The following is a 14,076-nucleotide window of genomic DNA, read 5'->3' as shown; positions in this document are numbered from 1 at the left end:
AGAAAGCAAAGCTTTGTTGGGACACCAGGTGTCTGGGAGGGAAGTTTTTTTTTTTTTTGCAAACATTCATTAGGCACCTGCTCTGTGCAGAGCCCAGGGAGATACAAAGACAATTAATACAGAACCTTGGTTTCCGGGAGCTCCCAGTCTAACAGGGGAAAATAATCAGGTGGGTTAGGCATGGGTGCTCTGATTTAAATTCCAGAACACTGGGAGGGAGTGACTCACATAGAGTCTTACAAACCTAGAGATGTTTATGGAATGTTATGTAGGAACAGAACAGCCCTGAGGTCTATTCCACAGAGCACTGAAGGATCTGCTCCCAATCAGTAAAGCCTGCCCCAGGCCTCCGTATCTTTCGAACTGAGATGTACCACATATGCCGGTAGTCAAAGGTGCATAACAGCAAAAGGACATCATCCCAAATGAGCCAAGCCGCTATTCATCATTGCCTGTCCCTATGTCTTCCTAGAGGAAGAAGCATTCACAGGGACATCAACCAATACAAATCACTTGTTTTTTAAATGACATTTTTTTCAGCAAGCTTTTATTTCCTTTTCTTCCTTCTCTACTAGTGGGATGGCGGGGGTGAGGGCAGGGAGAAAGGGGGACACTGCTTGTAACAAGTTTGCATAGTCAAACAAGACAAATTCCCAGTTGGCCATGTCCAAAAATGTATTTCTCATCTTGTACCTTGAGTCCATCCTTTCTTTGTCAGGAAGTGAATAGTATACTTTATTATCACTCCTCCAGAATCATGGTTGGTCATTGTGTTTACCAGAATTCTTAAGGCTTTCTAAGTTTTTCATCTCTACAGGATTGTTGCTATAGTATAAATTGCTCCTTTGGTTCTACTCACTTCACTCTGCATCAGTTCATACATGTCTTCTCAGGTTTCTCTGAAATGATCCCTTTCATCATTTCTTACGGGACAATAATATTCTATTAGATTCATATATCATAATTTGTTCATCCATTCCCCAATTGCTGGGTAAACCCCCCTTAATTTCTAGTTCTTTGCCACCACAAAAGAGCTGCTATACCTATTTGTATATGTGTATGTGTATGTGTGTATACATACACACACTCATATATATACATATATTTGTATACATACATACATACACATATATGTTGGTTCTTCTCCTCTTTCTTTGATGTCATTGGAGATATTCCAGATCACTTGTTGACTTGGCAATGGTCAAGTTTCCAAAGGGCTCCTACCTCAAGCTTCACCCCCAAGCCAGTCCCACATTAGACCTCTATCCAACATGTGCAAAGATTCCTAAGCCAATAGTAAGAGATGGATTCCCTCCTCTACTTCATTCGAGGTGGTTACGTGGGTACATTAATCAACTAATTTTGGTATTACTAACTTACAGGATATGAGGTCTATCTAAAGGGAAACAACATATATCATATATACAAATATACATCATATGAGCTATCGTTCCAAATGAGGGCCCACTGATAACTTCTTGGCCAGGAGTGAGTGCTAATAAATCTCCCCCAACCTGAGTAAGTGATTTCTCTCTCCTGACAGTCTTGCATAGTAATCTCGGAAGGGGACCCACAATTCAGGAGCTGGAGAGTAGTGGGGAACTACCTGTCTTATAAGGGCATAGAGGAGACTGGTTCCAGAAATAGAAATCTAAGCAGAAAATGAAAGCTTTATGTAGCATTTACCTGTCACATAGAAGGTAAATTGAGTCAGTAGAAGATTTGGGCTTCCAAATCAGTTCACAAGCCTACAATTGCTGCCCCACCCAGACAAGGGCACAAATAACTATAATAATAATAATGGTAATATCAATACTACTAATAAATTATAAATAGCTAGAATTTATATAGCACTTACTATGTGCCAAGCACTGTGTAACTCTTTACAAATATTCTCATTTGATCCTCACAACAACCCTGGGAGGTAGGTGTTGTAATTATACTCATTTTACGGTTGAGGAAACTGAGGCAGACTGAGGTTAGGTGACTTGTCTAGGGTTACACAGTGAGTACAAACTAAGAGTATAAGAAAAGTGAGAACAAAGTGTTGCTTGAGACCTGTTAAGGGCCCCTGAAGCCCAGACATAATTGATTTCTGATCTACGTGGAAATGCTACCCAATACATCTGGGAGAATATAGCATTATGGTCAAATAAGTCAACAATAAGTGCATTTATTAAGCACCTGTTGGGTGCTAAATCTGACCATGTGCTACACTACAGGGTACTTAGAATTAAGCTCATGAACTAGTTCTTAAAGAACCCTTGTAGTAGATGCTCAGGAAATACTGATGAAATGAACACATAGACAGCTCTGTGAGTCTAACCCAGACTGTGAGCTCCCTAAGCAAAGGGCTTCTGTCTTCTTCCCCTGTCTTGTCCACACTCATGGTACAGGTCTGCTCCATTTCTAGCTCCATCCAGAATCAACCCTTCAAGGTCATTACTATCTTCTATTCCTCCCCTCTTCTCCACATCCAATGATTTGCCAAAAATTATTCTAGACTAGTACCGCCTTGGGCTTGAGACAATCTTTCCCCACTCCACCCAACCCTTGCCAAGCAGAGAAAGAATTCAGGACTGCTAGAGAATCAGTGCTCCTCCATTCATGTACTCTACAGTCCATATGACTCACAGTACCAGAATAATAGCTAATAATAATAATGACAATAGCTAACATTCATCCAGCACTGATGATGTGCCAGGCGCTATGCTCAGTGCTTCACAATCATTATCTCATTTAATTTAGTATGGGACGAGGCCCAAGTTCAGCCTTCACAGCATAGCTCTGGGCCTCATTGTTCTCCAGTTCCAGCTTCTGAAGCTCCCAGCTGACTTCAGGAACTCATCACTTTGCTTCAGGAACTCTGCTTTTCCACCCGGCATCTGAGACCTCAATTGCTGCCATCTGCTTCCTTTTTCTCAGGGAAGGGCTATAGCTTTTCCAGTGAGAGAGTCAGATCCCACATATCCCAGGACCAGTCAACAGAGTTCAGCTGCCTATAGACTGTCGGTGGTTTAGCTTAGGCAAATCATCCTGAAGAGATTTCTGTAGCTGACTTAGTAACGTCTTCTATTTTTTTCATGGAGTCTAAGCATTGGGTCTCAGTGCCTCACCTTTGTGTCCAGTTACCTTTGCTCCTGGGAGCCATTTCCTCATGGGCGGCTCTTTCTAGAATACTCACTAGAGAGTCAGGAGAACTCCATTCTAGTTCCAACCCTGCTCCCATTAATTAGCCTTCTCGGTACCCCAGTTTCCCCATCTGCAAAATGGGGATTATAGTCCCTGCGCTGCTTGGTTCAGTATCTACTGAGACCCTTGCTAGGTGTGAGAGTGCTTCAAGAAGCCAAAAGCCCAGCACAGATGTGTGGAGTTATATCTAGTAATTACTTACTCATGGTCCAGATGTCACCATTGAACTCATGGTCTTATCACTTGTGGCTATAGTAAATATCACCAGTCCAGAATTGGGAAGTCTCTGCAGATTCAGAGCCTCTAGGCTGAGTTCACCTCTGCAGTGGAGACGCATGGTTGCCCACATAGCTGGGATACGTTTCTATCTCTGACTTTCATAATACCCGTTCCCAAGGTGGGGATGGGGTGGGGTGGAGTGGGGAGGGAATTTCTCTTAACAGGTATGTACGAGACATTCAGTAACCCTTCCTTCAGGGTTCTGGCAGCCTAGGTAGCAAAGCTCCATCTCTTCCATTTGCCTGGCACCAAGTGTTGGGTAGGCCAATTACTTTCAAAGGACACGTGGGTAATTGGGGAGTTAAAAAAGGCTGTCGGCGGAGTATTCTAAGCAAACCTGGCTGGGTGCTGCCTTTTTGAGTCTCTACCACACAGTATTAGCATTTGAAAGACCTCTCCATACTGGGGGGTTGGAGCTGGCATCACCCCAATGCTGCTGCCTAGAGACCAAATAGAACATTAAGATTCTGATGCCAAGAAAATGTTTTCAAGACATTAGGGTTTCTGTTATTTTCTGTGTTTACTAATTCTAGCTCCCCAGTGACTTCTCCAGTACCATGCGGTTCAATGTGAGCTCAGGAATGATGGATGGTGGTGGCTTTTTGTGCTGAAGACACAAGAAAACTTGAAGAAGGAATCTTTGTAATAGCCTAGGAAAAGCTGACTCCTTGAAAGGAGATGGGATCATAGAATTTCAAGCTGGAAGGGACCTCACAGAGCTTTTCATTTTTACAAATAAGAAAGTTGAGGCCCAGAGAGAAGTGAAATGCCCAAGGTCACCTAGAGAGCCAGTATTTATTGACTGCAGGATCTAGGAAGCCCTGAACCTCCATAGCAACACAGGGATCAATGGTTCCTGGGCTCCAGGCCCAGTCTGCAAACTTCCTGGGCATGATTCCAGGTGTCCCAGGGGCCAACCAGAGCTCATACCGCATCTCGAAAACTCAGAGACAGCCCTGTGTCTGGTGAAAACAAAACTCTCCTGAGGAACAGCCAAGAGGTCAGAGACAGAATAGAAACCAGGCAGGTGGTGAATCAGGGGGAGGAAAGAGCCTCGAGCTGGGGTGTGGGGAACCTGGGTTCTCTGCGTAGTCAACAACTTGTGATAATGCCTTGGGAAACTCTCTTTTCTTCTCTGAGCCCCTGTTTCTTCAACTATAAAATGTGGAAGTTGACCTAGAACCGTGGGGTTCTTCACCTTGTTTGGGTAATGGACCTTTTGGGTGTTCTGGTGAAGCCTATGAACCCGTCCTCAGAGCAATGTTTTCAAAAGCACCAAAAACAAAGGAAACCAGTTGTAATGAAACACAGTAATCAAAAAAATATTTTCAAAATGAGTTCACGGTTTATTAATCATAATAACTAGCATTATGTAGCACTCTATAAGTAATATCTCATTTGATTATAACAACAGCCCTAGGAGGGAAGGTGATATTATTGTCTCTATTTTACAGCTGAGCACACTGAGGCAGACAGAAGTTAAGAGACTTGCCATAGTAATTGTCTGAAGTGGGATCTGAGCTCAGATCTTCCTGACTCCAGGTCTACTGCTCTAGCCACTGCACCACCCAGCTGCCTCTGGCTAAGAGCCCCTGATCTTGATGAGTGCTTTTAGCTCTTTTTAGTATTAGAAGTACGTGCACGGATGGGTTCGGCCAGGCCCGAAGCAAAAAGTATAGCATCTCTCAGTTGTAGACTATTATCTTGTGGTCCTGCCTCCCACTGGCCTTGTCTAACATGACTCTGTGTTGCCTCTGCCATCTCCAGGCATGTCTTGCAAACAATGTGAAAGAGATACGGAGTTCTTAGTGGAAACAGCCTTCTAACCAATCTCCCTGGCTCCAGTCTCTTCTGTTCTAATTCATCTTACACGTGCTGTGTATAAATAGTCTTAGGACTAGAGCACTCTGATCTCATCAATCTCCTACTCAAAAATTCTCTGGGGTTCCCCATCATTCCTCATTGTCTACTAAATTAAAATAGAAATTCTTTACCTACCCTGGCATTCAAAGCCTTCTATAAGCTGGCTCAAATCTACTCTTTAGCTTTATCTCATACTAATACCGCCCCCATCCCCTTCATGTATGTACTCTACATTCTAGCCAGTCTAGCCTAATCCCACACTGCAATTTCTTGCTCCTGAGCCCTTGACCACAACAGTTACCTCTACTCGGCATGCTATCCCTCTCATTTGCCCTTATTGAAATCTTAACTATCTTTAGAAATTCTAGATCAAATGGCTTCATTTTTTCAACCTTTTCCCTGATACACCCCAATTAGAAATGAGCTCTCTTTCCTGTAAGCCACCATATCAATTCGTCAGACCCTCTCTTACCAGACCTGGTAAGTACTAAAGCCAGAATCATGGTGTCTTAGTCATTCAGGAAGTGGGGTATTGGGGCTTAAAACAGAATTTTGAGGTTGGTTCAGGGACAGAAAACCGTGTCAATGCAGGATCAGAAACCACAGGCGGTGAAGTGGGTAGGCGGATCCCAGGTGAATAAACACATACAGTCTGGTACAAGCAGCAACTTCAAAGTGAGTGGGGTGGGGAGCTAACTGTTATGGAATTAGTGGGATTTGTGCCTAGGAATGTCAGCTGGGCCACTTAATGTAGTAGCAATGGGGCTGAACTTTTGATCAGGGGACTTGAACCCCAATCAATTCCAGCTTATACACTTATTGCCTATGGGATGGTGGACAAGTTGAATCTATGTGATGGGGTGGATAGAGTACTGGACTTGGGGCCAGAAAGACCTGGATTCAAATCCTGCATTAGGTGCTTACTAGCCCTGTGACCCTCGGTGAGTAGTTTCTTTAAATTAAATTTTATTTTATTTTCAGGACTGTATTTTCTTCTCCTCCCTCTCCCCCCACGTCCCCGTTGAGAAAACAAGAAAAACAAAACCTATTATAACCAGCAGTTAAGCAAACCAAATTCTTGCATTGGCTATGCCCCCCCCCAATTTAATTGTCTCCATCTGTACTATGAATCCATCACCACCCACCTCTCTATTTGGAGGTGAATCGCATGTTTCATCATAAATAGGCATGTCATTAACCTCTCTGAGAATGTTTCCTCTGGAAAACGTGGCTAATAATAGCACATTATCCTACGATGAATGCTATTGTGAGTATCAAATGAAGAAATGTATATAAATTACTTTGCAACACTTAAAGCAACATATAAATTCAGGCTACAATTATTAAGTCTGTAAGCCTCAGTTTCCTCATCTGTGATATAAGAGGATTAGATTAGATATTTTCCAAGGCCCCTTTGAACTCTAAATCCGATTATTTTCTGATCTCTTTCAGTCTGCCCAAACGTGTTGCTGTTGGGCATATATCCACCTGCTCCTTCTCTGTCTACTTCCCAGGCTGTTAGCTTCTTGAAGGGGGGTTGGGTGGGGTCTGGGTCTATTTTTCCTCTGACTTCCCTAATCTGAGAATTGCTTGACTATGGGGCCTGAATCCTTTCCTTCTCCCACCTCCCCCCATGTGGGGCCAAACTCAGAGTTTGGCCTGTGGGGGGGCTCAGTAAAGATGTGCTGAATGACTGAGACTGGGATTGATCCTTCATCCTTTCTCCTCTGTATATCCATTAGATTATAAGCTCCTTGAGGGTAGGGAATGTCTTTTGCCCCTTTTTGTATCCCTGGGACTTGGCATGGTGCCTGGTGCATAATAAGCGCTTGATAAATGTTTATGGAATTGAATTAGTTCAAGTAATCAAGAACTTACCTGACCTGGGCCTCCCGTTCATAGCCATTCATTCACACAATAAGCATTTGCATGGGGCCCAATACTTTATTAAACCAAGGGGAGGCAGAAATAAACCAGATCTGGCTCTTGCCATCAGAAAGCTGCCAGTCTAGTAAGGGAAAGAAGGTCATCCTGACCCTATCCACTTTATTCTGCATGTCTGGTCTTCTTATCAGGGCAGAATGGGACACAGATCATGAGGGAGGTTCAGACAAGGTGCTATTGGGGGTTCAGAGTCAAGACAGTTTGATTCCTATTGTGGGGTTTGAGGAAGGCTTCATGGAAGAGGTGGCATTTGATCCTGGCCTTCAAGAGCATGGTGGTCCAGGATGGGCAGCTAGGTGGTGCAGTGGATAGAGCACCAGGCCTGGAGTCAGGAAGACCTGAATTCAAATCCAGACTCAGACACTTAGTAGCTATGTGACCCTGGGCAAGTCATTTAACCGTGTTTGTCTCTGTAAAATGAGCTGGAGAAGAAAGTGGCAAACCACTCCAGTATCTTTGCCAAGAAGACACCAAATGGGTTCACAAAGGGTTGGACATCACTGAACAACAACGACAGAATTTCAACAAATCAGGTTGGGGAATGGACATTCCAATCGGAGGCAAGAGCACAAACAAAAGCATAAGACCGAGAGATCACAGAGTGTCATTGGGGAACAGAAAGTCATCCAGATTTATTGAAATATAAAGAGTGTTAAGGGGAGCAGTAGGAGAGAATGTTACCTGGCTCGATGATTGGACAGCCTTCAAGGCTAAGCTGAGGACTTGGACTTTGTCCTGTGGGCGATGGGGAACCAAGGTTTCTGAGAGTACAAGTCAACAAGCATTTATTAAGCTCTTACTGTGTACCAGACACCGTGCTAAGCTCTGAACAACAGAGCTCATCAATGACTTGTCTCTCATCGAGTCCCCTCTTGCTGGGGTAGCTATAGGCAGTTGTCCAGCTCTGGGAATCTGGCTGGTTTATTCCGGGCCCTAGGGATCCAGATCTGCCTCTATAACTCTGAGGGGAAGGATTTTCTACATCCCCCAACTTTGGGCGCTGGGGGTAGATTCCTCCAGACCTCCCTATTCCCAGGCAGGGGATTTTCTGAGCCAAGAGGCTGGGCTGGGTCTTGGCTGAGCCTTGGAGAGGGTGTAATTACCCGACTACAAGGAGGGCGTTGAGGGCGGCTTGCAAGGGGCCTGTGAATCAGCTGCTCATTGGAAAAGTGGTGGCTGGCAAAGTCAGGGCAGGAGTGAGGACTCTGGCACCAGCCCCTGCAGCCCCATCCTCCACCCCCACCAGGCACAGCTTCCAGAGTCCTGAGACTAGGGCTCAGGCCTGGCCCAGTCTACCCTGTGCCCACTAAGCCACTGAGCTAGAAGCTGAACGGTATCCACTCCTGGGCTACCTATCATTCCCAGTCCAGTTCTCCCTGCTTCTCCCAAAACACAGATGTATCCAGTGAGAGAAATACACACAGATAAATATACTAAGTCACAAACACATATTTTCACACACTTCCCCTGGCCCCTTAGAGATATGTAATCATACCCACCAATACACAGATCCTCAGCCTGGCATGAGGGTAGGCAGAGGCAAGAGGGGTAGAGTAAGCAAGTAGTATTGGTATACCAAGGATAGAGGAAGAGGGACAGGAAACAATCCATTATTGGACAGTGTGGTACAGTAGAGAGAACACTGGATTTGAAGTCTGAGAACTTGGGTCTTGCCAACTACTACCTATAGGACCTTGGGTGAGGTCATATGTTCTCTGGGCCCCCAGTTGCCTTGTCTGTAAAAAATGAGGGAATTGGACTATATCAGGGGTTCTTAACCTGTGGCTCATGGATAGATTTCAGGGGGATCCATGAACCTGAATGGGGAAAAAAATTACGTTTTTATTTCTTCCTTTGTAATCAATCCTATGTATTTTATTTTATGAATTTATAAACATGATTCTGAGAAGTGGTCCATTACCAGACTGCCAAAGGTTTCCATGACCCAAACAAGGCTAGAGGACCTTTAAAGTCTTTCTGACTCTAATTGATTATCCTGGGATCTCGACCAGGCTTAGCAGGTGGAGCCAGGATGGGACTGTCATTAGAAGCCTAGGTTAGCAGTAGGTGCTGGGACCTGCCTGAGATCTGTTGGTCACCAGTGGGAGTGATGTAGCCTCCTGCATTGATGTATGCTCACACTCACCATGAACATGCACTCATATTTGTGCTCACTTATACACTGAGCCCCTACTAAGCCATGCTAATGACTCTGCTACTTGTCCCCAGGGGCCACCAAGGACATGGGGAAGATGCTCGGTGGAGATGAAGAGAAAGACCCTGATGCAGCCAAGAAAGAGGAGGAACGCCAGGAAGCCCTTCGGCAGGAAGAGGAGGAGAGGAAAGCCAAGTATGCCAAAATGGAGGCCGAGCGGGAGGTCATGAGACAAGGGATCCGTGATAAGGTGAGAGGGGCTAGGCGTCTCCTGCCCCAGACAGCTGGGCCCCAGCCCTGCCCTGGCTAGCCTGCGAAGATCTTGGGGGGCAATGAGGAGGAGAGGGTCTAATGGTATGGGTTCAGGTAGGATCTTGGCCTCATCTGGCCGAGCAGCCCCGCAGCCTAGCCCTTTGGGTACACGCGCTCAGGAAAAGAGGGTCCTAAAGACCAATCACAAGATGTAGCTTAGCCAGAAAGCCAGAACAAATGTCACCATCAGAAACGGAAGCTCCCTGGAGCGCCGTCACTCGCCAGCTCCTGGGCTAATGTCTCTGGCCTTTGTTGTTGGCTTCCAGGAGACACACAGAGCTGGAAGCTGGGAATGGGGATGGGGTGGGGAGACGAAAACCATACTTTCTGCATTAGGAGATGCAGGAATGATTTTGTTTGTTTTTAAAATAGATTTTTATTCTTAAACACCACAAAGACAGGCATTTCCATTTGCAGAATAGAAAAAGAAGATTGTGCATAGAACTGTAGATCTCCATTATGTACAGCTTACTTATCTTATTAAGTATATAATAAGGTCAACCTGTAGTTTTCAAAGTTATCCTGCTTGTTTGGACTTCTTTCTGGCTTTCCTTCTGTTCTCTTCTCTGCTTTAAAAAAAAAAAAGATGCCCCATTGACCTTCTTTTCTTTTCTTTTCTTTCCTACCCTTTCTCTATTTTCCGCTTGCCCTTGCACCTCGCATCTACTGGAGTGTGTGAGAGACAGGTCAGATTAGGTTTTCCTGACTAAAAGTCCGGCCTTTTTTATCCATTAAACCATAAGCCAATTTTACAAATACACATATTCATTTATATACACATACAGATTTTAAACATATTTACTTATATACATGCATCTATACACATAAATAAATTTACATATTTATATGTACATCATTTATATACATGTGATATACATAACATGTAGTATTGTTTACATGCATATAGTATGCACATGTATGTCTGTGTGTTTATATGTTTACATGTATATGTATGTCTATATACACATGCAGAGAGGGGGGATTGGGCAGAGGCTCTTTGTCTCTAAGTACTTCTCTTCCAAGGACCTGACTGAAGCTGCTTCCGTCATGGCACTGACTCTGTATTGAAATACTGGGTGCTGAGCTGGCTTGCTATTTTATCAGAGTCTCCACAGGGCATGACTGAATGTCATCACCCCAGTCCCCATGCATTTCCTGTGTAGCATCGTATCCTCTGATCCAATGGCTACCCCTCCTCCCAAAATGACTAAGGACTTTTGGCCGTTGTCCAATGCCTCGCATGGATCGATTGAATCTCTAAAGGTGAAATTTCTGTTGAAAGGATGGGGCAGTAGGGCGTCTTAATTACTTTCATCGGAGTAGGGGGTGATTAAGTGACTGATTCATTTGACCTTACCAAAGAATGGGCAGGAAAGGCAAATTTGGGGCAAGTTTGTGCAGGCCTTTGAATGCCAGGCTATGGACTTTATCCTACGAACAGTAGGGAGCTCTGAATGTTTCTGAGCAGGGGAGGGATGTGATTGGAGCCATATATTGGGAAAATTATTCTGGCAACCATTGAAGGCTGAACTGGATGGGAGAGAGTCTGGAGACAGAGAGATTAGAAATTAACTTATGCCTTAGACCAGGCACAGACTTTGCCTGATTAGCACCATTAACCCTGCGGGCTTCCTACCGATAGAACAGGATTAACGCTTGTTGGCAGAGGAAGCCAGGGGAAGGAGCCGCCGTGGCATTCAATGACCTCTGTAAGGCCTGCACAACTTGACATTACTGTTCCTTGCAGGGTTCCTGGACACTAAGCAGTCGCCCGCCTTCCCTCCCTCTCCTGTCCCCTGCCTTGCCTTCTTGTCCCAAGCCAGTGTAACATGGACACATTTCCCAACAGCCTCACACAGGCTTCTCTGGCCTCTCCCCTCCTTCACTAGCACAGGCCTGAGTTCACACTGGGTTGACTCCTACAGGGACCACATCTCACTGCTGGGAGCAACATCAGAAGTCCTGTTTTATTTTTTAAGCCATTCAATAAATAATTAGGAAAACACCCACCAGCCATGAGCATGCAGCAGAGGGGGCTGGAGGAAGCAGCACCCCTGCGTTGGGGAAGGTTGAGGTCAGAACAGCCCAATTCCAAAGGAGACTAGAAGTGGAACAGACATCCCGAGAGAAGAAAGCTTTGTGTGTGCACGCACATGTATGCATGTGCTTGTGCATGAGTGTACAGGTGCATGTGTGTGCCCGTGTGTGCAAGTTTGCACACACAAATATCTTACTGAGGACCAGGATAACAAAATGAATCTCTCCGAGGGCACCTGCAATGGAAAGTGGGGCCTGCTGGAGCCAGGGCCAGGCCTCATCTCATGGGGCGGCTCAGTGATTTGGGCACCAGGAAACCCATCATGGTAGAGCCAAGCCCCAGCTGAGAAAGTGGCCGTTTTCTGTGCTTATCCTACTCAGCTCCGCTCTTCTCAGTCAAATTAATGAGCCAACCAATAAGCATTGACTAAATGCCCACTATGAACCAGGCACTGTGGGAGGTGCTGGCAACACAAAGACAAAGGCTCGAAATTTCAGTATTGTCTTCCACTCCCTACTCCCATGCACCCCACATATCCAGTTTGTCGTCAGATCTCATTGTTTCTCCTTCACAACATCTCCACATGCGTCCATTTCTCTCCACCAGCATGGCCGCCATTGTTGTCCAGGACCTCATTCATCACTTGCTGCCTGGATCGTTGCATTATCCTCCTAATTGGTCTTCCTGCCTCAAGCCTTTCATTAATTCCAATCCATTCTGTACTCAGTCACCAAAATGAGTTTCCTAAATTGAAGGTCTGACCAGGTCACCCTCACTCAATAACCCCAAAGGCTCCTTATTGCCTCCAGGACCAAATATAAAGTCTCCCATATGGCATTTAAAACCCTTCATGACCTTAGTCCCTTCCTACCTTTTCAGTCTTCTTACAATTTATTCCCCTCCATGAATGCTACAATCTACCCACATTGACTTACTTGCTCTCCCCTGCACATAATACACACCAGTTCTCATCTCCATGCCTCTGTAGTGGCTATCTTCATGTCTGGAATGGTCTCCTTCTTCATTCACTTCTGTCTTTTGGTTTTCCTGGCTTCTTTCAAAACTCAGTTTAGATCCCTTCTTCTTCAGGAGGCCTTTCCCTGTACCCCCAGCCACTAGTGCCTTCCCATCATCAACTATATTTATTTTCTATCAACCTAGCTACTTACATATTATCTCTTCGATTAGAATGGAGGCTCCTTGAGGGCAGGAACTGTTTTTACCTTTCTTTGTATCCCCAGCTCTTAGCACAATACCTAGCACATAATAAATAAATTTAATAGATGCTTGTTGAGTATTGACTGACAGTCCCTGCCCCCAAGGAGTTTACTGGTGAGACAATATGTATGGAATGTTTGGGGAGGGAGGGAAGGCACTAGCAGCTGAGGGGATCAGTGAAGGCTTCCTGGGGTACTTGAGCTGAGTTGTGAAGAGAATCAGGGATTTCAACGGCTGAAGGGGAAAGGGAAAGCATTCCAGGATTGGAGGAGCAATAATCAGTGGAAAGGAAAGCCTCTTTGTCAATGAGAAAAGCGTCATATGTTCTTGTCCTTGGCACCTCACAGACACCCCTCCCTTCATCCCTCTAACCTTCTTTCTGTCTTTCCTACTTTCCTTTAATCCCAAGCTTGGACTATGGGATCTATCAGCTAGTCTGATTTCCGGAGATTTGGTCATCAAACAGAGAAAGTGGAAGCTAGGTGGTATAATTAAATAAATCTCTCCCGGTGCACCTGCTTTGAGATAGAGCACAAGGCTTAGAGTCAAGAACACCTGCGTTCAAGCCTTGCCTCAGATAATTACTAGCTCTATGACCCTGGAAGCCACGTAGTCCTTTCTGTGCCTTAGTTGTTTTCATCTGTGAAATGGAGATAATAATAAAACCTCCCTCGGAGTTGTTGTGAGGTTGGAATGAGTTAACACATAGAAAGGTCTCTACAGCCCTTAGAGAGCTACGTCATACCCCAGCTTCTCTCCTTCTCTGCTGCCTTGGCCATTCTGTACTAGGTGAAGGAAGGCCCTAGATGGCTGGTCTGAGACATGCTTCCAAACATGGAGCAATAATTCATGGTCCCTTGTGGTTCTCAGATTTGTTTTTCCTATATAGCATCAAGATCTGTGTAATTGAAGTAGTAATGTGAGGGACAGGTAGTGATACGAGGGACAAGCCTCCAGTCAGGAAGCTGGAGTCTTCTCCTGGCCAGGATGAGGCCTAATGGCACTAGGCTATTTGTGAAATCTTAGACAAGTGACTGAGTCCAAGTGTTGCAGAACAAATCTTTCTACTAAGGGG

General features: G+C 45.1%; 1 protein-coding gene across 1 annotated transcript in view; it reads left to right on the top strand.

Moving 5' to 3' along the window:
* Nucleotides 1–5,919: 5,919 nt before the first annotated feature.
* LOC114034006 (complexin-1-like) overlaps nucleotides 5,920–14,076 on the top strand; it is a 32,214-nt gene continuing 24,057 nt past the window's right edge. The window contains exons 1-3 of the mRNA XM_027849651.1: nucleotides 5,920–6,009; nucleotides 8,337–8,577; nucleotides 9,508–9,683. Coding sequence (XP_027705452.1) covers nucleotides 5,920–6,009; nucleotides 8,337–8,577; nucleotides 9,508–9,683 — 507 coding nt within the window. The remainder of the gene's footprint in view (nucleotides 6,010–8,336; nucleotides 8,578–9,507; nucleotides 9,684–14,076) is intronic.

This window comes from Vombatus ursinus, unplaced genomic scaffold, assembly GCF_900497805.2.
Source record: "Vombatus ursinus unplaced genomic scaffold, bare-nosed wombat genome assembly UNPS02007822.1, whole genome shotgun sequence".
Classification (NCBI taxonomy): Eukaryota; Metazoa; Chordata; class Mammalia; order Diprotodontia; family Vombatidae; genus Vombatus; species Vombatus ursinus.
This window is presented reverse-complemented; position numbering and strand designations above follow the sequence as displayed.